Source organism: Pyricularia oryzae, chromosome 4 (assembly GCF_000002495.2).
Source record: "Pyricularia oryzae 70-15 chromosome 4, whole genome shotgun sequence".
NCBI lineage: Eukaryota > Fungi > Ascomycota > Sordariomycetes > Magnaporthales > Pyriculariaceae > Pyricularia > Pyricularia oryzae.
Window position 1 is genome coordinate 3708643 of NC_017851.1, and position 21740 is coordinate 3730382.

Below are 21740 nucleotides of genomic sequence, written 5' to 3' on the forward strand. Positions count from 1 at the left end.
GGGACGCACCTAGATATTGATTGGGCAGACAAAGCAGACTCAAAGTTTGACAGAAAAATAGGAAGAAAATTTCTACCGGACACCACGGAGTAGTGCACTCTATTCTATTTAGTTTAGAGGTGAGCTGATCCGGGGTGCAAGATGGCGCCCCACCAATCGTCAGGTTGACTAACGGTGAAATAGAATAATTACTCTGCAATGACAAAGAAGAGTAAAAAGAATCGCCGCCTCTTTCCTGCTGACCACTCAGCCAAATCCAAATCCAAATCCCTTGGCCTAGAAAAATACTGGACCTTAGCATTGATTGGCCTCGGGCTTTGATGTGTTGCTCCTACTCCGCAGTCCTTAGTTCTCGATCGCCTGAGGTAGGTGGTAGTAATCCCGGACCCGGGCCCACCAAACAAGCCGTTTAGCTTGCGCACGCACAACTGTACGGTACCTTCAGAAACCCGTGTGTAGACCGAACCGATCCTTCCCCTTCTTCTGATCGACCCCTTGACTCAAAGCAACCGCCACTTCGCTGACTGACACCTGCGAAAGCGAAATTTGTCGTTTTCTAAACGGCACAACTTTTTTTCTGTTCCCCCAGTCAAACCGAGGTTTTGAAACGAACAAGAAGAAAACAGAAAAAGAAACCCAAACAAGAGAAGAAGAAAAAGAAAGAAGAAGAAAACCAATCATGGACGCCGTACTTCGTCAGTCCAAGGCCTTGTGCCCCTTCCTCAAGAAGGCGTCGCCGGCCACTCTGCGGCAGCTCTCGACAGCATCTGCACCGGCCAGGCCCCGTGTGTCACCATGTGGTGGTACCATCTCCAAGCTGCAGCTGCTGGCGCACCGGTGCCCCGTCATGGGCCAGGCAATGGCTGTCCAGTCGGCTAAGGCGGGTACGAAGCTGCCCGTCGGCCTGGCCAAGATACACACTTCGCGGAGCCAGGATGCTAGGGCCGTTGACGGGCCTGTCGTTGCTTCTCGCGAGAACGGTAAGTAGCCAGCCAATTGGTTCAATCCCCTTCAATCCCTTTGCATTCGCATAGTTGCAAACCGGCGCTGACGTGCTTCCCTTTGAGAATAGTGCCCTTCCCGCCCAAGGCTGCTTCCGGCCGATCCGCCGCCTCGTCGAACCCCGCCGCGAACGCCTCCCCGGCCGCCGGCCACCCGGGCAAGAAGTTTTCCTATGAGCGATTCTACGAATCCGAACTGCAGAAGAAGCACAAGGACAAATCGTACCGCTACTTCAACAACATCAACCGCCTGGCCAAGGAGTTCCCCCGCGCTCACATGTCGGACAAGGAGGACAAGGTGACCGTTTGGTGCGCCAACGACTACCTGGGCATGGGCCGCAACCCCAGGGTCTTGTCCAAGATGCACGAGACGCTCGATGAGTACGGTGCTGGCGCCGGTGGTACTCGCAACATCTCTGGCCACAACCGCCACGCTGTCGAGCTCGAGGGTACCATCGCCAAGTTGCACGCCAAGGATTCTGCGCTGGTTTTCAGCTCCTGCTATGTTGCCAACGATGCCACACTCGCCACTCTGGGTAGCAAAATGCCGGATTGTGTGATCCTGTCGGACAGCCTAAACCATGCTTCCATGATCCAGGGTATCCGCCATTCCGGCACCAAGAAAATCGTCTTCAAGCACAACGACGTAGCGGACCTCGAGGCCAAGCTGGCATCCCTGCCGCTACATGTGCCCAAGATCATCGCCTTTGAGTCAGTTTACAGCATGTGCGGCTCCATCGGCCCCATTGAGGAGATTTGCGATTTGGCCGACAAGTATGGTGCTATCACCTTCCTCGACGAAGTTCACGCCGTTGGTATGTACGGCCCACACGGAGCCGGCGTGGCTGAGCACCTCGACTTTGAGGCCCATAAGGCCGGCCGGCCCCGCGGCACCATCATGGACCGTATCGATATTATCACCGGAACGCTTGGCAAAGCTTACGGCTGCGTTGGCGGCTACATCGCCGGTTCGGCCAAGCTCATCGACATGATCCGCTCGCTCGCGCCAGGCTTCATCTTCACCACCTCTCTTCCGCCTGCGACCATGGCCGGTGCTCGCGCCGCCATTGAATACCAGATGGAGCACGACGGCGACCGCAGGCTGCAGCAGCTGCACACGCGCGCCGTCAAGGAGGCTCTTCAACATCGAGATATCCCCGTCATCCCGAACCCGTCTCACATCATCCCGATCCTCGTTGGCAACGCCGAGCTCGCAAAGCGCGCCTCGGACATGCTGCTGTCTGACTACCAGATCTACGTACAGTCCATCAACTACCCGACCGTGCCCGTCGGCCAGGAGAGACTGCGCGTCACCCCCACTCCCGGCCACGTCAAGGAGTTCCGTGACGACCTCGTCGTTGCCGTCGACGCTATCTGGACCAAGCTCGGCATCAAGCGCACCTCAGAGTGGGCTGCCGAGGGCGGCTTCATCGGTGTCGGCGAGGAGGGTTCCGAGGCCCAGGCGCAGCCGCTGTGGACCGATGCCCAACTCGGCATCGAGCAGGCCGCCAAGGAGATCATGGCCTTGGGCACTGCCCCGACCGGCTGCTTCACCGAGTCGCTTATCGAGCGCGAGGGCGCGGCTCTGGGCCGCGGCAGCATGGCGGCTGCTGCCTAAGTTCAGGGACGTGAAATCCCATTGCGCGACTGCTATTTGATCTGCTTCAGAATAGCTATCGTTTCTCACCTAGCGACATGCAAATGTTTCAATCTGTGGACATACTACCCATCGGAGAGTTGCGCATGTAGCATTGCAATGTTGGCACTATCTTCACAAGTATATAAATGATCAATGCGTTAGATAGTTGACACCTAGTACGGATAACGTACTTGAAGAGTTAAACTCGATTCCTCGGAATTCAATAAATGGTTTTAAGAAAAGCAGTCCCCAGAGTAACTTCACGATATGAGTATATTACGTTTTATACCGTAAACTATCCGCAGCTCATCGCCATGCGACACCCCAAATATCAAAGCCGTAAATTACATACAATGTAGAAAATAAGAAGTAAAAAAATATAAAGCCATCCAATAACGCCAGTCAACATTGCGTATGCACCGGTTAGACATTGACCCCAAAAAATAACTCCAAACAACGCCCTGCGCCACCATGAGAATCGCTCATCCAGCTTGTCCAATTAAGCGAGGCAGCTGTAAATAATGTAGCCTACTCTTAAATCAAGTCAGTCCACGGAAGCCCACACCACCGCGAGCAAGACCACCGACGATCCTGGGTATCTCAACATGTTTTTGAAAACAAAGGTAAAAAAAGAAAGAGAAAAAGAAAAAGAAGCATCTGTCCCTCAAATGCCATCGGCACGTATCCGCCTGGCAAGCTGTATATCCTTTTGCATGATGGTGACGCGCTTGGCGTGGATGGCGCACAGGTTCGTGTCCTCAAACAGCTTGACCAAAAAGGCCTCGGCGGCCTCCTGCAGGGCCAGGATTGCGTGAGACTGCCACCTGAAGCCCTCGTCGACGGGGCGGACGCTGAGTGCGACCTCGCGCACCAGGCGGGCAAAGGGAAGCTTGCGCATAAGCAGGTCGGTGCTCTTTTGGTAACGCCTGATCTCGCGCAGAGCGAGGGTGCCCGGGCGATAGCGTCTCGACTTCTTTTGTGGGATCGGGTCGCCAGCTGTTTTGTCAAGAGAGGGATTGGAGTTAGTTTTGGTCTGGAATTAGATATACACACACACGATGCGAGAGAATGAATCGGAACGTACGCATTACCCCGCTGTCTCTTGATGCGCCTGGGACGGTTTTTTTGGCCCCTGCCTTCTTTACTTTTTGTGGTGGCATTTTTATGTCGGTTTCTATATGGTTTCTGGGTTGGGTGGGCGCTCGGCCTGAGCTATGTGAGAGCGAGCTCGATGGTAGCTTGGCTGTGGTACTTGTTCGAGCCGATTAAGGCGGGAGGAGCTGGGGGAACTCTTTAATTGCAAATTAAACAGGGGCAGATATGTGGCGCCCTTCTTGGAAGCCAGTCGGATAGATCGAGTGAGTGTTTGGTTTGTTTGTTGGTAAATGAGATGTTACGGAAGGTCAATTCGGAGGATAGATGGTTGAGTGAATGGTACAAAGAAAAGAGTACCGCAAGTGCAAAGCGCTTGGGGTAATTGTAATCGATATCTTCAATATGGGCACACGCGCTGGATGCGAAAATCAGGGGGCTGGCAACGCGACTTACCACGACCTAGCGCGTTTCTGTTAATTGACACCCCCACCAGCCGCTGATTTTGACAAGGGGTCACTTTTGGTTAATCAGCAGTCACTTCCGGGTACCAAAGCCGCGAAATGGTTTTCTCGTGTGAAAATCTACAATTGATGGGGCGAAAGAAAAAGAAAGAAGAGAAAACTCCCAGCTTCGCCTACGCGTTGATACACGAATGCTTGTTTCTCACATAATCTATCTAATCGATAGATCCAGTTGCCTTGACACGCCTCATTCCCTCCTTCCTCAGTATGGCGGTTGTAAAAGTGGGTCGGATGGTTGGCAGGCGCCAATGGCCGTGTGCAATCCAACTGTCACATCTGCCCCGACGATATAACCCCCAAGCTGTCAAGTCAACAATCCAATAATGAGATGTACCTGCGACTGAATTCACCGTAGCTTGTCGGGTCCCAACACCTTTTTTCAGTTGTCCATTATGGGATACGACACCACCGGGTGCCGTGTCACGTCGTAACAACGGTATACTTATTCCAAGTTCGGACCGGCCATCTTTGTCTCGACTGAAGAAGTTTGCGCGCATTGCCAGTAGATTTAGTTCTTGCCGAATCCGAGAGGTCTCGATGTGGGTAGTGAGTCTTCTTGGTGCAGGTGGTGCTATGAAGAGTAGCGTAGAATGTGGTATACCGGTAGGTGGTTGTTTTGTGAGCCCGTGGCTGAAAATCAACCGAGCTGCACTCGGCTTGACCGATCCGGGGCGTTCAGCAGACTATGACGATAATGAATATGTAGCAATATCGCAACTTTGTTTGCTGCTCCATCAATGTTCAGGAACCATTTGACATGGAGGCGCTCTCACGTGTCTCGAGCATTGCACGCGTTTGGCGCCAGGGAGTTGCATCCTGTCCGGCATTGCGACGGATCGTGACCTTGATCTTGAATGACACTTAGAATGAGATGTAGAAAGCAAATGCTACGGGCAAGGGATATACCTTGCTTGGTTTGCGCCAGCGTTCAATGTTTCTACAGATAACTTTGGTCTTTTCCGCAGGCGATGCGGTCACAGTGTTTTTGCCGGGGTTTGCGTGTCGGAAGACATATTTAATCCAGATCAGATTTCGAGACGAAGATGTCAGGAGGAAAAAAAAAGAAGAAGAAAAAAAACAACGAGCTCCCGGACGAGCCGGTACTGATCTGAATGTAATGGATGCTCCGTACACCAAACGCGCCGACACTCTCACCCACTTGGCAAGCGGAAAACAGTTGCCCACAGCGGTCTAGGTCTCCAGATGGCCGTTACCGAAGTACGGAATGGCGACAAACATGCTCACTCCCAGGTTATTTAGCGGAGTGAGGAGTGCGTGGTTCGCTTCGCTCACCACGTGCTTTGAACGTCACTAGTGTTCTTTACTCTACCTCGCCGTGCAGGGAAAGTTTCTCGGCCTCTCATTGGCTTAACCTGCTTTGCTCCTATTGGAGGATCTGGCAAACTCGAAGCGCAACTGGTCGAGAGCTTTAGCGTCGATTTTAGCGTAAAAAAAGTGAAGTTATTCGGAAGGAATAACCACCACGCAACTCCTTACTCCGCCGACGCTTTCCGAAACAATCGGTTGTTCGGTCAGGTTATTTTATATAGATTCAAGGACGATTAGGTTACAGACGCAACGAAGTAAATCAACGTTCAAGAGTAAGTTAACAGTTTAAAATTATATATATATATATATATATATATATTGAAGAAGCCAATGCGCGAATGTCAACTAAACTGTGATATATATACATACGTATATATATGAAGAGCGGTTTGTCGGGAAAGGTGGATTTGGACGTGCCAGGCCTGTAATCTGACAAGATTCTGAAGTGCAGGTACCCTTGCGGGTTTCCCAAGCTTGCCAAGGAAGATGCCGCACAGTAACTTTAATGAGTGCGCATGCTATTACGCACTGCTTACATATTCACGCGGGGTCCGCTCAATTCCGTCACAGTTGCAAGTGAGCGATAGATACCTTGACGTCGGCGAAAGGCCACATATAGACAATTTGTTGCACCCGGACCGCGACCGTAATCAATTGTCATGTACACTGTTCCTGCCGTTCTAGGTGGTTGAAACCGTTTTTCTTGCTTGCTGCTTTGTCTTTTTTTGCTTTGTCCTCTTTTTTTTTTCCTTTGAAATTTAAGCAAAGGCGCCGTGTATCTCCCTCAGCACGTCGTCGATAGATTTGGCGATCCAACCGACGACAACTCCACTTGCGCAACGAGACATCGAGCTGTTTCCTCCAAATAGCAAACATACAGAGACGCCTTGCGTTATCAACTTATACAGCGTTTATCAATCAATCATCTTGAAGCTCTGTCTTTTTTTTTTCTATCAACCGCCCAAAATGGATCAGATGATGGGAGACAATGGCCGGTTTCCATTGGAGGAGTGGTTTTGGGACATGCCCGTATGCACGCGGTGGTGGACGACTGCAACGGTCCTCACCAGCGCTCTGGTGCAGTTCAAATGGGTAAACGCCTTTCAGCTCTTCTACAGCTTCCGCGCAGTATTTGCAAACAACCAAGTATGTTATAGCTCCCCAAATTTCAAGCTTACCTAGGTCGGGATGCATCCAGCTAACCAAGGGAAAACTCTCTTTCAAACAGTATTGGCGCCTACTCACGACATTCTTCTACTTCGGGCCCTTTTCCCTCGACCTCATGTTTCACATCTACTTTATGCAGCGGTACTGCCGCCTTCTCGAGGAGTCATCCGGCCGCTCCGCCCACTTCTCATGGCTGCTGCTGTATGCCATGACGTCGCTCCTCATCATCTCGCCCCTGGTCTCGATGCCCTTCCTCGGCCACCCGCTGTCGTCGACCCTCGTCTACATCTGGTCGCGCCGCAACCCGGATGTCCGCCTCAGCTTCCTAGGCCTCCTCGTCTTCACTGCGCCCTACCTGCCCTGGGTCCTGATGGGCTTCAGCCTGGTTCTGCACGGCACCGTGCCCAAGGACGAGATCATGGGCGTCGTCATCGGCCACATCTGGTACTTTTTTGCAGACGTCTACCCGCCACTACACGGCGGCTCGAGGCCGCTCGACCCGCCAATGTTTTGGAGAAGGATGTTTGAGGGCCCCGCTGCCGCCAGGGAGGACACGGCAGAAGAGGTGCCCCCACGCGAGTTCATAGCCGCTGGTGCTGGCGATGGAGCCCGTCAGGAACAGCCTCTGCCAGGATTATGATTGCTGATTTTGCGTTTAAGTGTTTCTTGTTCTATTTGGGTCTTTTCAAACATGGTTTGTTGGTTTCTTTTCTCAAAGCCTGCGCGTTATGGGTTGCGTCAGTATGAACATCTACTAGACGCCTTTGGGCAGCATTTCAAACTATCGGTTCTGCATGAAACTTTGTCTTTGGTTCAAAAACTATAAGGTTTTCATTTTTCTGCATGGAAGGCGCGGCTGCATCATACATTTATCTGTTCTCCAATACATATTATGAATAATGATACAGGGCGTCTAGAACTAGAGTAAACTTTTGGCGAAGCCAAGGCGTTCGGATTTGTCAAATTATTGCTGAAGTTCTCCCCAAAATAACTGTTTGGTCAAGAAATAGTGCGCATCTAGCCGACGGTCAGCGTATGTTTGGCGATGGCCCGTAGAATATCTGTCTGTAAGTCTGAAGTTCCACTACTGACGATATATGAGCCTTGAATATATACACACACTAACATAGGATATACAAGCGTTTATCAATACGCTGTGTAGCAGTAAGCAAACTATCTGGATACCTCCAACAGTTCCCCATGCCCGAGGGCGGGTAGACGCTGACCTTGAACCTTGTGCTGTCGACAGACGACAAGGAATGGTTGGAGAAGAAGTGGATGAGGCCTGATTATGAGGTGTGGTTGAAGGGCGGGATCGATTGGGTGAGAGGGATGACTGCAGGCTTGAGTGCCCAGAGGTACGAGATGGGGGTGCTCACGGCTGATGGAAAGTTCAGAGATGGCGAGTAAAGACGACATGGGGTCGCCGAGTCACTATGCCTGGACTGGCTGATGGATAGGGGACTGACTGGACACAGAAAAGAAACTTATGTCTTTTTTTTTCCTGTATACCTTAGGTAGTTACCTTGACTATAGTGAACAAAATGACATTCATGAACGCGAGCAGCCTTCGAGGAACTCGTCGACATACTTCTTCCTATGCTCGTTGTCTTCGAGCTCCGGTACACGGTTCAGGGGTGTCCACTTGGGCTCATCTTTGAACAGTCTCATGGCTTGAATGTACTTTAGGTAAGGTGTAAACAGGGACGTGTGAATATTTGCGTTAGCTTGTTTGATACTTTAGCTCGACAGCAACAAGAACCACAAAGAAGAAGAAAAACGTACGTTGCTATCATCCGTGGTAAACCGATGATAGATACCCGCAGGCAGGATGATGAGGTCTCCCTTGTCCAGATGGATCCGGACCCAGCGGTCGGCGCGGTCGCGGACGTCAAAGTAGCCGTGGCCGTCGCGAATGTACCTAATCTCCTCATCCTCGTGCAGGTGCTCCGAGAAGAAGGATTTGACCTTGTCTTCGTAGGCGTCGCCCATCTTCTCGGGCGACACGGTGATCTCGTCGCGGTTGCGGTAGCCCCGCGACGCCGCCAGCGAGTCCACCGACGACACGTCGGGCAGATGGAAGTAGAGCACGCCGATGCTGGCGAGGCCGTCGGTGTCTACCGCCTTGCCCGAGTCGTGCGGCTCGCGCTGGTCGCCCTGGAGGGAGGGATGGAGGTGGGTGATGGTTAGCTTTTGTGAGGGTGAGAGGGGTGACAACTGAGATGAGAGGGGACCCACTGGAAGGTCGTCGTAGAAGTAGGCCTTCATTTTTGCTTTTGCTTCTTTTCTTTTCTATGTGAGCGGTTGCGAACCAATATTTGTGTTATGGATTTCGTTTTTATTCTTATTTTTCTGTTCAACTCTCGTATTTTCCCTTTTCTGTTTCTTTCGCTTTCAGTTGAAAGATCATAAGCTGATTCCAATGCGTTGTTAATGAGTCGAATTGCAACTGCGGATTTTCAAGTATCTATTCGAAACGGAACGGCAGCGATTGGCCCACCGTCCAAAACGTGCTTTCCACAAGGTGTGACGTATTCCGGTCGCACTTGTGTTGAAACCCTCATCAACATTTCTGTATCAAGATCATTGAGAATCCAATTATTTCATCGCAACTGCATGGAAACACAATCACAGCAGCCAACTTGATTTGACGTTTTATACATCAGCTATAACAAACCACAGCATGTCTTGCCTCAGCTGGGCGCCATAGCACGATCGAAATCAATCAGCCACCGTCTTTCGACACAACCGTCCTCTCCTCGTCCAACCAAAATTCTAACCAGAATTCGTCTAGTCACATAGCTCCCCATCTCCTGCGGCCGGTTATGCGACCATGGCAATAAAAACTTGAATATAGGGGCGTATACTTCGTATATATGCGGAAGGGATAGTATTACTGCAATGCAAGTATGTCGTGCATATGTCATGTTTCTACGCAACAAGAGAAGATAAACCAAGACTCCAAATAACCAAGAAACATGTCCTCAATGGGATATATGAGGAAGACCGCGAGACTACAAACGAAAAATTTCAAGGGCCAGTTCAAAACAAGGAAGCAACTGGCAAAAGAAGAAGAAAAGTACATAGTATACAGCATGTCAATAATCTGTTAGTGCTGGTCAGAGTCCCCAGCACAACCCAAGAGACCTCCCCGATCACGAGTCCATCGGGAACCTCTCAACAAACTTATATGTCGACAGCCCCTCCTTGAAATCGGTGACCAGCACACCGAGGTCATCGCCACTAAAGACACCAGGGCCAGTCGTTCCTAGGCTGCTGAAAATGTTCGCCGAGTCGTCCGAAGCTGCGGCCAGTCCAATAGGCTTGCCCCATCTGAAGCTGTCAACGACGAGTTGCTGTGGCCTGCCTATGGGAAAGAGTGCCGACGCCGGTGCATCCTTGGCGACAAGACCCTCGGCACCGGCCGCAATGATGATGCCATCAAAGACTGTAGCATCGGATTGTGAGTAGGTGACGTCGACACCTTCAACCTGTGTTTCGCCTAGCACCGCGACCGCGACACCATCGCCCATGAATCGGGCCTTGAGGTCAGCTGCCTGCGAGAGCGACGCGACGTTTCCGGTGCTGGCAAGGACGCCCACCCTGAGCGTCTTGATCGTGGGCAGCTTGATGCCGAAAATTGACAAGCCTATAGTGGTATTTTCGTGGTAGAAAGCTGGCTCGGGAGCGGGCGCCTCCATGCCGAGTGCTTGAGCAACACGCCCTGCCAGTTCGTCGCTAATGCGGTTGAGCTGCTGAAGGACTTTCTGCCTGACGTGCGTGTTCACGATGTTGCTAGTCTCAAATCGTATCGCGTTGACCAAAATCTGCTGCTCGGCGGGCGTGATGCTGTTCCAAAACAAACGCGGCTGCGTCCAGTGGTCATCAAAAGTCTCGGAGAGCTCACGAACAAGCGCTGCGTCCTGGGTCCTGCGCCGAGGAGCGGTCATGAAGCCTCTGCCTTGGTCGTCATCGGCCTGTTTCGGGAACTCATTCAGGGCACTGGGTGTATCTGTCATGGTAAATGCATGTTAGGGATTAGTTGCGATTACTATCTCTGCACACATGGCCACTGCAACGAGGCGGGAGTTTTCTCCCAGGGAGACTTACAAGGATGGATGTTCTTGTGAATAAAATTCTGCCCTGAACCGTCGCGATTATTGTTGTGGACGGTGACCCTTGGTCTGTTGATGGGAAGTTCTGCGGATTCAAGCAGGTCAGTACCTGTCATCGTCGCTAGGGCAGCAACACCCTTTGGGGCTCATTTCTCACGCTCAAAGTTGGGTCCATTGTGGCGGTTGAGCTGAGTATCAAGGTATGAAAACACCCGGCCCTGAAGAAGAGGATCCTCGGTGAAGTCGATACCCCTGACGAGGTGTCCAGGTTGAAACTGTCACAAGGTTAGGCTTCGATATTGACAAATAACCATATGTTGCTGCGGTCCCAAGTGGTCTAAATGACTTACCATGATTTGCTCCGTCTCGGCGAAATAGTTGATGGGATTCCGATCAAGCTTGAGAAGCCCTAGAGGATGAACAGGCACAAGATCCTCTGGGAGGATCTTTGTCGGATCGAGCATATCGAAGCCAAACCTCAGGGCATCCTCCTCGTTGACAACCTGGACTCCAAACTCCCATTCGGGACCGTGGCCAGCCTCGATAGCATCCCAAAGATCTTGCCGGTGAAAGTCGGGGTTCTTGCCGGACAGGACTTGGGCCTCTTCCCAAATCAGGCTTGCTTTGCCCTGCTTGGTCTTGAAGTGAAACTTGACCAATCTCGACTCGCCATTGTCGGCGACCATGCGGAACGTATGGACTCCGAACCCATCCATGTGACGATACGATCGTGGAATTCCATAGCCTGACATGGCCCAGAAAAGAGCATGTAATGAACTTCTATTGTCATCAAAATTCAGTATTGAAAGATCATCCCATTCTGGAATACTTCAAGGAACCATCGCTTACGATTGTTGACTGAAAAAGTCCCAAGCCGAATCATGAGCTACGTGCGCGGTCATAAACTTTAGTCATCACCATCGTCTCAGTGCTGATGCTTACTGGCATCAGGATTAGGCTTGTAGTCTGGGCGCTTACCGGTCGCTGCAGTTGGTATCTCCTTGTCTGGGCTGGGTTTGACGGCATGAACCAAATCAGGAAATTGTATAGCGTCCTGTATGAAGAAAACAGGTACATTGTTTCCAACAATATCTATCCGCGGGCACTGTCAGCAACTCCCTCTCATATTTTCCCAAGGCTCGCAGGACTCACCAAAATTGCCCTCGTCGGTATAGCTGTTGAGTTGTGGGAGTTAGCATGTAAGCAGACACTCCCTTGCGGACTAAAACTGTGCAAGGGTGCGGTCGTTGTGCGCGGGCATCATACAATCTCGTGGCAAACCCGTGCACATCCCTGGCGCTATCCGCACTACCTCTCGAGCCAGCCACGGTAGAGAAGCGCACAAACACCGGAGTCCGCTTGCCAGCAGAGTTCAGAAACGATGCCGAGGTGATGTTGCTAAAGTCACCATAGCTTGTGAAGGTGCCGTGAGCGCCTGCGCCCCTGGCATGGACGGCGCGTTCTGGAACCTATAACGTCGATATATGAGTTTCTCAGCCGTGGAAGCTTGAGGTAGCCCTCTGGTGATATGAATCATGTTCAATGCTGACTTACACGCTCATGATCGAAATGTGTTATTTTCTGACGAAAGACAAAGTCCTCAAGAAGCGTCGAGCCTCGCGCACCAGCCTTCAGACTTCTTTGATCCCCTATTGGACCTCCAACGTCGGATGTAAGAAACTTGTCCTGGTCATCAACCGAGAATTGTGCTAGATAATCATCCGTGTGCTCCTCTCGAGGACGCAAGGCTGCTGGGTCTGCATAGGGGCAGCCGGCCTGGGCAATCCAGACTAGGCTTGCCCATAGTCCTAACATAGACGAGCGAGGCATTTGAGTTGATTAGCTCGGGGGGGGGGGGGGGGGCTGTTTAAAAAAAGTTAAAGAATATAAGATATAGTACACGGAGTCCGCAGCTAGATTCGCTATGTACAAGCCCGACTACGCCTTGGGCAGGTCGACTGTTGACTATGAGCAGGGCAAGACAGTTCGGGGCAACAGTGTTTTATGTACGCGTGGGCTCACTTCTAGAAGCAAAAGGTCACCGCACCCCATCTCTGGATAAGAAATAAAGATAATCAGGCCACTCTCGGAGACATGTCCCCAGTCAAACGGTTCAACGGAAACATGAGCCAAGATGGACGGGATCCTGTTGAGCGTACCAAAATCCACACAACGGCTTACAGCATCTTGCGCGGGAAAAAATGTTTCAATGCCAAGAGAAAGACGCCCTTTGAGTGGCCCCGCTGATAGCCAATGTCATATGCTTGTAAGGCAAGAAAAGGCCCAGGAAAGATAGCTTTACTTGATTCATACTGCCGATTATGGGCGGTGATGTTTCAAAGAGCCAGAACAACAAAGTATACATTATCACACACTTCCGTCGGTAGTTGTGTAGGTAGTTACCGTACCTAGTTAGAGAGGGCGAGTGGAAAGTATGCTTTAGGCCTTTCCAGCGTTTTCGGACGTGTAATACCTTTTCCAACCTCAGGATACTTGAAAGAGAAGGTACGTGTGAAAACTTTTCTACAGTAGGTAGGTACCTTAGATATCCTCTGTTTTTTTTTTCGCAAACAGAAGGCAATATCGACCGGTTCGGGGATTTGTTTCTTCTATGGTAGGAGCTCCCGGGAGGCTGCAGTGTTGGGGTCGGTCACTTTTTGGGCGAAACAGATCCAAAGGGGAAAGAATGTCGAGTCTTCTATCTTGCCGTCTGTAACTCGGGGCTTGTCGGGGCTCCAGACAAAAGTCTTGAATCCGTAACGCAGAAGAAATTGGGGTTGATCAAGGTATGTGTCGTTGGGATGGGCGGGTATAGCTCTTTTATTCCCCACCGTTCCCGTGCAGATATTCTCCGAGCTTTTCCGTTTGTTTTGGGATACACGAGGGAATTATTCAGATACATTTGGTAAGTTAAGACGAAAGGTCCGAGCCAGTCGAACCCTTTGGCTCACACTCACATCCGCATCTGCATTACTTCTTCATCTCTACGCTAAGCAATGAAGTTGATTGAGCATTAGCAAGCCGTTGCATAACAACAAGTTGTGTCCAATTCACAAGTTCAAAGGATTGGCAATGAGCACGATATAACCACAACACGGATAACTCAGGGGAATGTCCATAAGCTTATTAGTAGACTTCCGAGATAGCCGGCTCCACTACAAAAAAGCAAAGAATAAAAAACATGGTGGCCAGAGATGTGGTGTCTCGCGAAGGAGAAGAAAGGGGAAGAAAGCCCCTCTCCCCCGCGAACACGGACAGTGTTAGATTGTGCGCACGGAGGCTACGGGGCAATCCGCGGTCCTATCTCCTTGTTCCAAAGAAAGACATATCATCACGTAACCGCGAGTCTGCCCCTTCCATATCTCCGTTTATGTTTCATATCTCTTGCGACCCGTCGCCGGTCAAGTCATTTGCTGCTCTGTTTGTACATCGTCTCTATCGACATTATCTCGACCTCAAAATATCAACACGCTCTTTAACGGGAGTATCTATTCGTTCCTCGTAATATCATGCAAGAAAAAGGGGACTCAACAAGAAAATGCTAGTGTATGACCCAATGCAACACGGAAAGTAGACAACGCTCATGGTCGGTGACGCTGGAAACCACAGCCAGACATGCAGAAACCTGACGTAGAGTGGTTCGTCAAGAATCAAGGTGACGGGTCCTGCCGCTGCCTAGGTGACCGCCGCAACCTGGAGTCATCTCTATCCGAGACCTGCACCTCGATGATGCTCGCCTCGTGGTAATCGTCCTCGTCATCTCCGCCTCCACCATGACCATTGGTGACCTGCGCTTCCGTGACCCAGCCAGCCTCGACAACAAAGCGCACCACATCGGCGGCGCTGGAGAAAGACTGCACATCCGGAGGCGCGTCGGGGTTGAGGTGATCCCAGAGCTCCCGCGTGGTCTTTTTAAACGCCACAAGGTCCCGCTTGTCGCCGCAAAAGTGCTTTGCCATATACTCGTATACGTACGCCAGCCACAGGACATTCGTAAAGGGGTGATGCTCGCTCCACGATATCCTCCCCCCGTCGTACGGATTGTTGTGGAAGCGCGGTGGCAGGTAGGCGCGGTCGCCCTTGATCATGTACGACCGCATCTGGCGGTATACCTTACACTGTGGGGCGTGCGTGCTGGTGAAGAGGCTGAGATCCTTTTCGAGGTCGAACGCAATCGGCTCGGGGTCCTCCATGTCGGGGTCTTGGGCCCGCGAGAGACCGTAGTCTAGAATCGTGATATCGAGGCCGGAATAGCCAAAGTGTATAGGTGACGCTGGGTCTTCTTTCGTTTTAGGAGGCCGCACTTGACGCACACAGAGGTTTCCCTCGTGGAGATCCCGGTGCTCGAAGCCGACCTGATACTCGGCCCTCGCCAGTGCAATGGCCACCAGCAACAGAACATCCCATACTTGACTGATCGAGTCCAATTTGAAGTCCTCCAGAGAAACACCAGCATCTCCAAGCTCGAGGACCAGGAACTTGGTTTCGGGGAGGTATCGACTTGGTGAAGGGTAGAATTGCAGCCGGTCTGGGTCCTTCCTTTTCATTCGGCGATGGAAGACTTGGTGCGTCTCCAATAGCTCCTTGGTTGCCTTGCCCTTGACCAGAAAGCGTTCTTTGTAGACCACAAAGCCGGGTATGTCGGCAAGCCACTCCGAGATGCGCACCTCGCCGCCCAGGTCATCCTCGCCATGCGGCTCCTCGTCCACCAGACCCGACTTTTCCTGGGCTTTGGTCTGCGGCTTGATGGGGGATTCGAGACGGACGACCTTGATGATGCTGGTTCCGCGCTCGTTGCTGATGCGGTAGACCTCCGCATAAGATGCCTCGGCAATCTTTTCGATGCGGTCACCAGGCGGACAGACATCGCCCCAGCACAGGATTGGCTGATCAGACGGTGCTGGACTATGAGGCTCGACTGGCCTCACCTTCTCTGGCTTGACTTTGCATGGCGTACTGGGAGGCTCTGGTGAGGGTTTCCGTTTTGTTTTCCTTGGTTGTTGTTTAGTTTCGGTGGTGGTGGTGATTGTTGTTGTTGTTGTTGTTATTGTTACACACGGCTTCTTGATTTGGATCTCCTTGATTCTCTCCGTCAAGGTCACCAGGTTCTCCTCACCATCATCTGGCAATACGGAGTTGAGCTCCTTTTGTTTTGGCTTCGCATCGGGTTTTTGGTTTTCTTTATCTTCATATGAATAACTGGTTGATGACGGTGCTTGTTGGGCCGTGTCAGGCGATATGAGCACTGCTTTCGTCCTCCGCGCCCGTCCATATGTCCTTACCGCCGTCGTCCTGGCCATCTTATATTTTTGAGATATTTTGATATATACGACTTCCAAGCTTTACTAGAGGTGGTCTGCAACAGTTCTGTATGTTCAGAGTAACCAAATTGGCACGAACACGCAACCGCGTCGGTGAGGTAGGCGCCAACGAAGGGTCGAAGCGTCGTCACGTGAATTGGATTGGTTGTCAGGGGCAACCCCTATTGTAAGTAACACGTCTTGCTGGTATCACCAGCCATCACTCAGTCTACGTAGGCGGGCTTTTAAATACAAGATGGGATTCTTTGCTTCTTGCACAAAGATTCCAAAGAGTAGCAGTGCCCACGGTCACCCAGAGCAGCTAGCCAGGCCTAGGTTGTTTCTGATCAGGCCAATCCCAATTTCGGAGACATCACACTACTCCTTGCAATACAAACAACACTCATTTGGCAAAAAAAAAAAACGACATTGAAATACCGATATGAATAAAACTTGAAAAATCATCCAGGCTAAACCGTGCTCAAGCTGACTCGTAATAACCGCTATACTCTCTAAGAACGCCCGCCAATGCTCCAATGAATAACAGCCTTAAATGGCGGTCATAACTTCCAAATACAACCCTTTGTTTGTTGGTTCTCGGCCTCGGCCACTCAACCACAAAGTTGGACCCCAAACGCCACCCTGCCTTGTGCGGCCCTTGCACATACCGCGCAGATGCTCCCTTCTGTTTCTTATTTTTTCTTCTTTCCCCATCCTCTCCCTAACATTCGCTGGATATACAAGTTGAACATTATAGACTGAAAGAAAAAGAAGGCTTGTCGTGTCATACGGGTAAGACACAGCTATGTCTCCCAAACCAAGCCAAAAAATGACGCCTGGGAGAACTCAAAACATAAAATATAAAAGTAAAAAGAAAGAAAGCAGAGATATCCGTAGATCTCAGGTATCAATCCATTATGCACACCGTATATACGCTACATGTAACGCCGAAACTATACCAACCAAAGCCAAATCAATCATCCTCTCAAGGCTCCGGCGGTCGATCTCTGGTAGTCGATCGACTTGTGTTGGCTCGAGACGCAGCCCGCACCACCGCCGGAGGTGGGATGTGTGAATCTGATAGATCATCATTCGATGATAATGGCTCTGGCCCCATACTGTTTTGCCTTTGACCGGAGCTTGGCAATGTCGGCGATCCAAGAATCGGCCTTTCGTCATCTTGAGGCCGGGGCCGTCCCGAACCCTGTCGAGATTCGTCCTCCTCGAGGAGCTGGGCTAGCGCCGCTCCTCGCCTCGCCGGGGCAGGAATCACTGTAACGGGGAGGCTGTCCGTGTCTGGTGTTGGCCGAATCCTCTCCCGAATCCTCTCTGCTTGAGTGACCGCAAAATCTTCCATACGATTTCGCAAGTCCCACCTATCAGACTTTCCTTCTCGTGATACCTGCAACTTTGATCTAGATTTGCTGGTGGTCGATTGGCTATCAGATGAGTCCTCGGCCGAGCGTGCGGTCCCACCACGGAACGGCAACGTTTGAGCCAAAGTCCGCCATCCTTTGGCTGCTGTACTTTCTGAGCCACGGCTGCTTTCTCCGCCTTGCTGAGATGATGCTGATGGATCGTCCGAGTCAGGCCCAACCCGGGTACCTGTCCTCGAAGTGGTAGCCAGGCTTTGCCTTCGTTCCCGTCTAGTCTCTTCTCTGCTAAGCCTCACGAGGTTTGGCGGGCCTGGCGATTGCTGATCTCGTGGTGGTGATGGTGAGGCGGACTGAGACCCCGAAGGTTGATCATGAGATCTGACGTCTTCAACGGCTGTAGGTGTGCCAGAGACGTCTACCACCGCAGACTGACGCTCTGTGGAGAGTTGCGGCGGTGGCGTCGGCCGTGTGGTCGTTCTCGAGTGCACATCGGTTAGTGGATGGTATCTGATTGCGTATACCGTGCTATCGGCGCTGGCGGTATCGGTCCTGCTAACAGGTGTGGCCGCAGGTGGTGGCCTTGCTGGCCACAAAGGAGGCTGGAGAAATCTTGCAGCTGCTGGCCTGACATTCTTAGATGTTTGGCGAGTGTTGTCTTTCTCCGTCTCGGATACGTCGGCCCCATTGTTTGGCCGTGACCTGTATCGACTGGCGATTGATGTCCACAGTTGCGTGTGGTTCCTCCCACGCCCAGAGTCGGCTGCAAGACTATCGTGGGACCCGTTGGCCCTTCTGGCCCGTCGACGGCCAGTGCCGTCACCGACAGCAATACGGCGGCCGCCCTCTCCATCATCGTCGTCGTCATCCCCGTCGCCGTGAGGGCCTTTCGTAGCGCGACTTCTTTGAGGCCATGTCGCATCCGAATCCGTCTCCAACATCTCATCGCCGTCAAAGACTTCTCTACCCAGGATGCCGTTTCGCTTTTCTTCCCTTTCCAACGCCTCGATGCGCTCAACCCACTCCCAAACAATAACACTCGCCGCCGCCGCTCCTACCCACCGCACATAGTCACCCCAGCCAGTAAATTCTGGCTTTGAGATATCCAAGATGAAGAAAACAACAGGGACGAGGATGCTGAGAAGTGAAAGCCCCGCAACGAAGCATATGTTCTTCATCTGGGGATGATAGTACGCATACTTCTTTTTCATCAAAGAATAATAAATCACCCACGCGGCATACAAAACGCCTAGAGCGAGCTGAAACAGATAGCTAAGCGCAGGAATTGCGTCTGTGAAGCTGCCAGGCCTCGAGTTCCCCGGGCCAGGAAACTGAAAGCTGTTGAGAGAATCGAATATCAGGTCAAAAGTGATGAGTGCAAATGCCGTCCACTTGATGATGACCTTTTCCCTTTGTCGGGGAAATAAGCGAATCAAGGTCTGGGCCTGGGCGAGCCACAAGAATGTGTCCGAAATTATACGGATGATCTTGAGTTCGGTACCGTTGAGAACCTTGTCCTGGAGCTCGCGGGCATTTTGCAGGCCAAAGGCGTACTGCTGCTCCGCTACTTTGAAAGTGTCGGCGGTCGCAATGGTGAGGGATATCGCAACCGTAAGGGCCGCAACTTTTTGCAGCCAAGGGCGGCCACCGATGATTCCGTGCCCAGAACCACCGCTCGTGAAGCCTCGACGGCCAAGCACAACAATCCCACCGTCCAAGAAAGATCGAGGGGTAATGACCAACATTATGACCAGTGTGTATGCGATGACGGTAGTAGCGGCAAGCGCGTAACATTGCGGGAAAGTTGATGCGTAGAACGGATCGCTCAGGTCAGAAAACTGTGGACCGACGTGAGCCGCGTCATCAACACCCGCCCCAGTGGTGCCACCGGGACCAGCGATGATGGCGGGCGTGGTATTGGGCGCACATGCAGGTTTAAAGGCAGCCGGGGCTGTCAGAGTGATGACCTCGCCATTTGGCATGACCAGGGCGCCATTAGCAGGTAAGTTGACGGCCTGACAGAGGCGTGCCCGTGAGGTCCGCCCTTCGTCGTCGCTGCCAGGCGCTGCTGGTATCAGCTGCCGGGCCTCGAGGGGATCCATGACTGGTAGCAGAGGTGGCTAAGGCGGCCAGCCGCTTTTGCTAACTCTACTTGCAACAATGATCACAAGCCGTCGGTTGTCGCCGGGTATGCATCCGTGATTCTAGGCCGCGATCCTCATGGACGCGGAGGCACCGGGGCGAGGTTGGGAACTCTATGGGCACTCGCGTGTCGCACGCTGTCGTGCAAATTCCGAATGAACTAGACCAAGATTTTCAGACACGCCTTTCGTCTGGTAAGTTTTGTTAGATTTCTGTTTCTGTTTTCGCAGGTGTCGTCGTTATGTATCGCGGTGGTCGGGTTTTGAGGCGAATTGAATTTGGACCTTGCGTGTATTCGTCGGGTATGCGGATGATCAATCAATTGTGGACCAAGTTCTTCGTGTTACATGTGCAGTTTTGATATGCAACCGATCGCGTCTTGTCGAAATACTTTGACTGTTTCCAAGTCTTCGAGTTCTTCGGATAATCGCTATCGTATTTCGGTAACGTCGGTTGCTGCTTGGTGTTATGGGATTCCGAAAAGGTGTAAAGGCGAGTTCGTGAGCGTTATTGATGGTGGTTATGGCTGCGGAACGGACGGTGGCCAAATGGTAGCAATCGGGTGGACCGCCCGACCACTCGAAAACTGGGTAGTCGAAATCAACCGCAGGTGAGTGTGGATGAACCTAGGGGAGAGATGTGGGGTCAGGTGCTGACCTTTGAGGGGGGCTCTTAGCACCGGAATTGATTCGATGTTGCTTTCTGATGATTTCTCATGCAATAGGCCAAACACAAAGGACTCAAAGGTACATTATTTCGTACATGATGCAGAACCAAGGCTTTAAAACCCAAGATTCCAAGACCAAAGAAGCCAGCTATGATCGAAGCCAAGATTCCGGGCGCAGAGATTTGGTTGGCGATATAATTTCTTCGGATGAAAATGACTTTGTTTGCTGCGCAGGACTCACAGTTGCAGCTTATTTGTGCTGTTGTGGGCATTGTCGATTCGTGTCTCGAAAGTGTTTGAACATTTCAACTTTGTAGCTGACATCGAAACGTTGGTCACCCACCCTACCTACCTACATTCACAAGCGATTGCCGGTGCGCCATGATGCCCGATTTTGGCTTTTATGACTTTGACTTGATGAATTAATCACTTACCTACTTTACAGCCCACTGGAGCGATTTCTCTCTCTTTCTCTTTTTTTTTTTTTTTTTTTTTTTTTTTTTGGCGACGGACTAGTTAGATGGGGATAAAGTACCTTCCTAGGTAGGAGATGAGTAAATTACCTACTGGATTTATTGACCAGGCCCAGCAAATTGACCCGCCACGAGAAAATCACTGCAGAACCCAGAGAGGGACAATATACCCAACTGCTCCGTAATTTTGGATTCAATGCATAATTTCGCGCTCGTGCATCGCATGCGTACCGCCTGATGCGAGAAATCAGGAACAACATTTGAAAACAGGCTTCAAGAGTTGGACTAGAACAGAAAACAAGGTTGCGAGGTTGCTTATTTGTATATTTTTAGGGAGGCAGAAACAAAAGTAAAATGTGAAGAAGCTTCAAAAGATTTGCCTAGGGCCCCGATGTGCCACGAGAAGTCAAGTCTTGGCATGGCTAAGCATTTTCCAAGCGCCAAGAAATCCATCCCTATGAGCCAATTCGGAGCAGTTAACCGAGAGATGAGGGTGTGTCTACCGGTACGCATGTAACCGACAGCAGGCGGCAAACACCTACCGCTATGCACTTTGGTGATTATCATCGTGTACCAAGTAGTATGTAAGATCCGATACGCTGGATATTGCAGCCAAGAACGTCCCCATATGTAGCCGTGGCTCGTCAGCTTTGCTGGTGAGAGTCCGTGGGCTGAACGGGGCTTATAAAGAACCGTCCAGCCGCGCACAAAACCAAGTCGAGAACGGGCCGTTAATCTACAGTACTGTACTCAGTCTAGCTAAATCATCGAGGCGCTACCTCTCTCCATCTACCTCTAAGGTTTTCTTTATTTTGTTGTCTTAATGCCGGATCTTTTGAGGGGCTACTTCATCCGCCGACAGACGTACTACGTTGTTGGTGCTGTTTCATATAAAATTCCACGTGAAACCGATAGTCT

At 51.3% G+C, this 21740-nt stretch overlaps 8 protein-coding genes across 8 annotated transcripts; 3 read left to right on the forward strand and 5 right to left on the reverse strand.

The window, feature by feature from the left end:
* The first annotated feature begins 538 nt into the window (after positions 1-538).
* On the forward strand, positions 539-2885 carry MGG_06446 (5-aminolevulinate synthase). Its single transcript, XM_003717073.1, has 2 exons — positions 539-980; positions 1073-2885. Exons 1-2 carry the CDS (start codon positions 680-682, stop codon positions 2617-2619), a joined length of 1848 nt encoding a protein of 615 aa, XP_003717121.1. The 5' UTR covers positions 539-679; the 3' UTR covers positions 2620-2885.
* A 2-nt stretch (positions 2886-2887) lies between these two features.
* Positions 2888-4383, reverse strand: MGG_06445 (histone H3-like centromeric protein cse-4). Its single transcript, XM_003717074.1, has 2 exons — positions 3725-4383; positions 2888-3636 (listed from the first exon to the last, which is right to left on the reverse strand). The coding sequence occupies exons 1-2, from the start codon at positions 3798-3800 to the stop codon at positions 3305-3307; spliced, it is 408 nt and encodes a 135-aa protein (XP_003717122.1). The 5' UTR covers positions 3801-4383; the 3' UTR covers positions 2888-3304.
* Positions 4384-6161: 1778 nt separating this feature from the next.
* MGG_06444 (derlin-2.1) lies at positions 6162-7774 on the forward strand. Its single transcript, XM_003717075.1, has 2 exons — positions 6162-6731; positions 6814-7774. The coding sequence occupies exons 1-2, from the start codon at positions 6552-6554 to the stop codon at positions 7390-7392; spliced, it is 759 nt and encodes a 252-aa protein (XP_003717123.1). The 5' UTR covers positions 6162-6551; the 3' UTR covers positions 7393-7774.
* A 23-nt stretch (positions 7775-7797) lies between these two features.
* MGG_17183 (uncharacterized protein) lies at positions 7798-8230 on the forward strand (the record flags this gene model as incomplete). Its single annotated transcript, XM_003717076.1, has 2 exons — positions 7798-7819; positions 8002-8230. 2 exons carry the CDS (start codon positions 7798-7800, stop codon positions 8160-8162), a joined length of 183 nt encoding a protein of 60 aa, XP_003717124.1. The 3' UTR covers positions 8163-8230.
* Positions 8231-8248: 18 nt separating this feature from the next.
* On the reverse strand, positions 8249-9202 carry MGG_06443 (1,2-dihydroxy-3-keto-5-methylthiopentene dioxygenase 2). Its single transcript, XM_003717077.1, has 3 exons — positions 8991-9202; positions 8538-8909; positions 8249-8435 (listed from the first exon to the last, which is right to left on the reverse strand). The coding sequence occupies exons 1-3, from the start codon at positions 9018-9020 to the stop codon at positions 8304-8306; spliced, it is 534 nt and encodes a 177-aa protein (XP_003717125.1). The 5' UTR covers positions 9021-9202; the 3' UTR covers positions 8249-8303.
* A 520-nt stretch (positions 9203-9722) lies between these two features.
* Positions 9723-12697, reverse strand: MGG_06442 (catalase-3; the record flags this gene model as incomplete). The annotated part of the gene is made up of 9 exons (XM_003717078.1): positions 9723-10764; positions 10863-10952; positions 11025-11142; positions 11218-11647; positions 11717-11753; positions 11846-11959; positions 12020-12042; positions 12134-12336; positions 12422-12697. 9 exons carry the CDS (start codon positions 12695-12697, stop codon positions 9908-9910), a joined length of 2148 nt encoding a protein of 715 aa, XP_003717126.1. The 3' UTR covers positions 9723-9907.
* Positions 12698-14126: 1429 nt separating this feature from the next.
* On the reverse strand, positions 14127-16247 carry MGG_06441 (haspin protein kinase). The gene has a single exon (XM_003717079.1). The coding sequence runs from the start codon at positions 16165-16167 to the stop codon at positions 14518-14520; it is 1650 nt and encodes a 549-aa protein (XP_003717127.1). The 5' UTR covers positions 16168-16247; the 3' UTR covers positions 14127-14517.
* Positions 16248-16552: 305 nt separating this feature from the next.
* Positions 16553-20234, reverse strand: MGG_06440 (pH-response regulator protein palH/RIM21). The gene has a single exon (XM_003717080.1). It carries the CDS (start codon positions 19640-19642, stop codon positions 17153-17155), a length of 2490 nt encoding a protein of 829 aa, XP_003717128.1. The 5' UTR covers positions 19643-20234; the 3' UTR covers positions 16553-17152.
* Positions 20235-21740: the final 1506 nt, after the last annotated feature.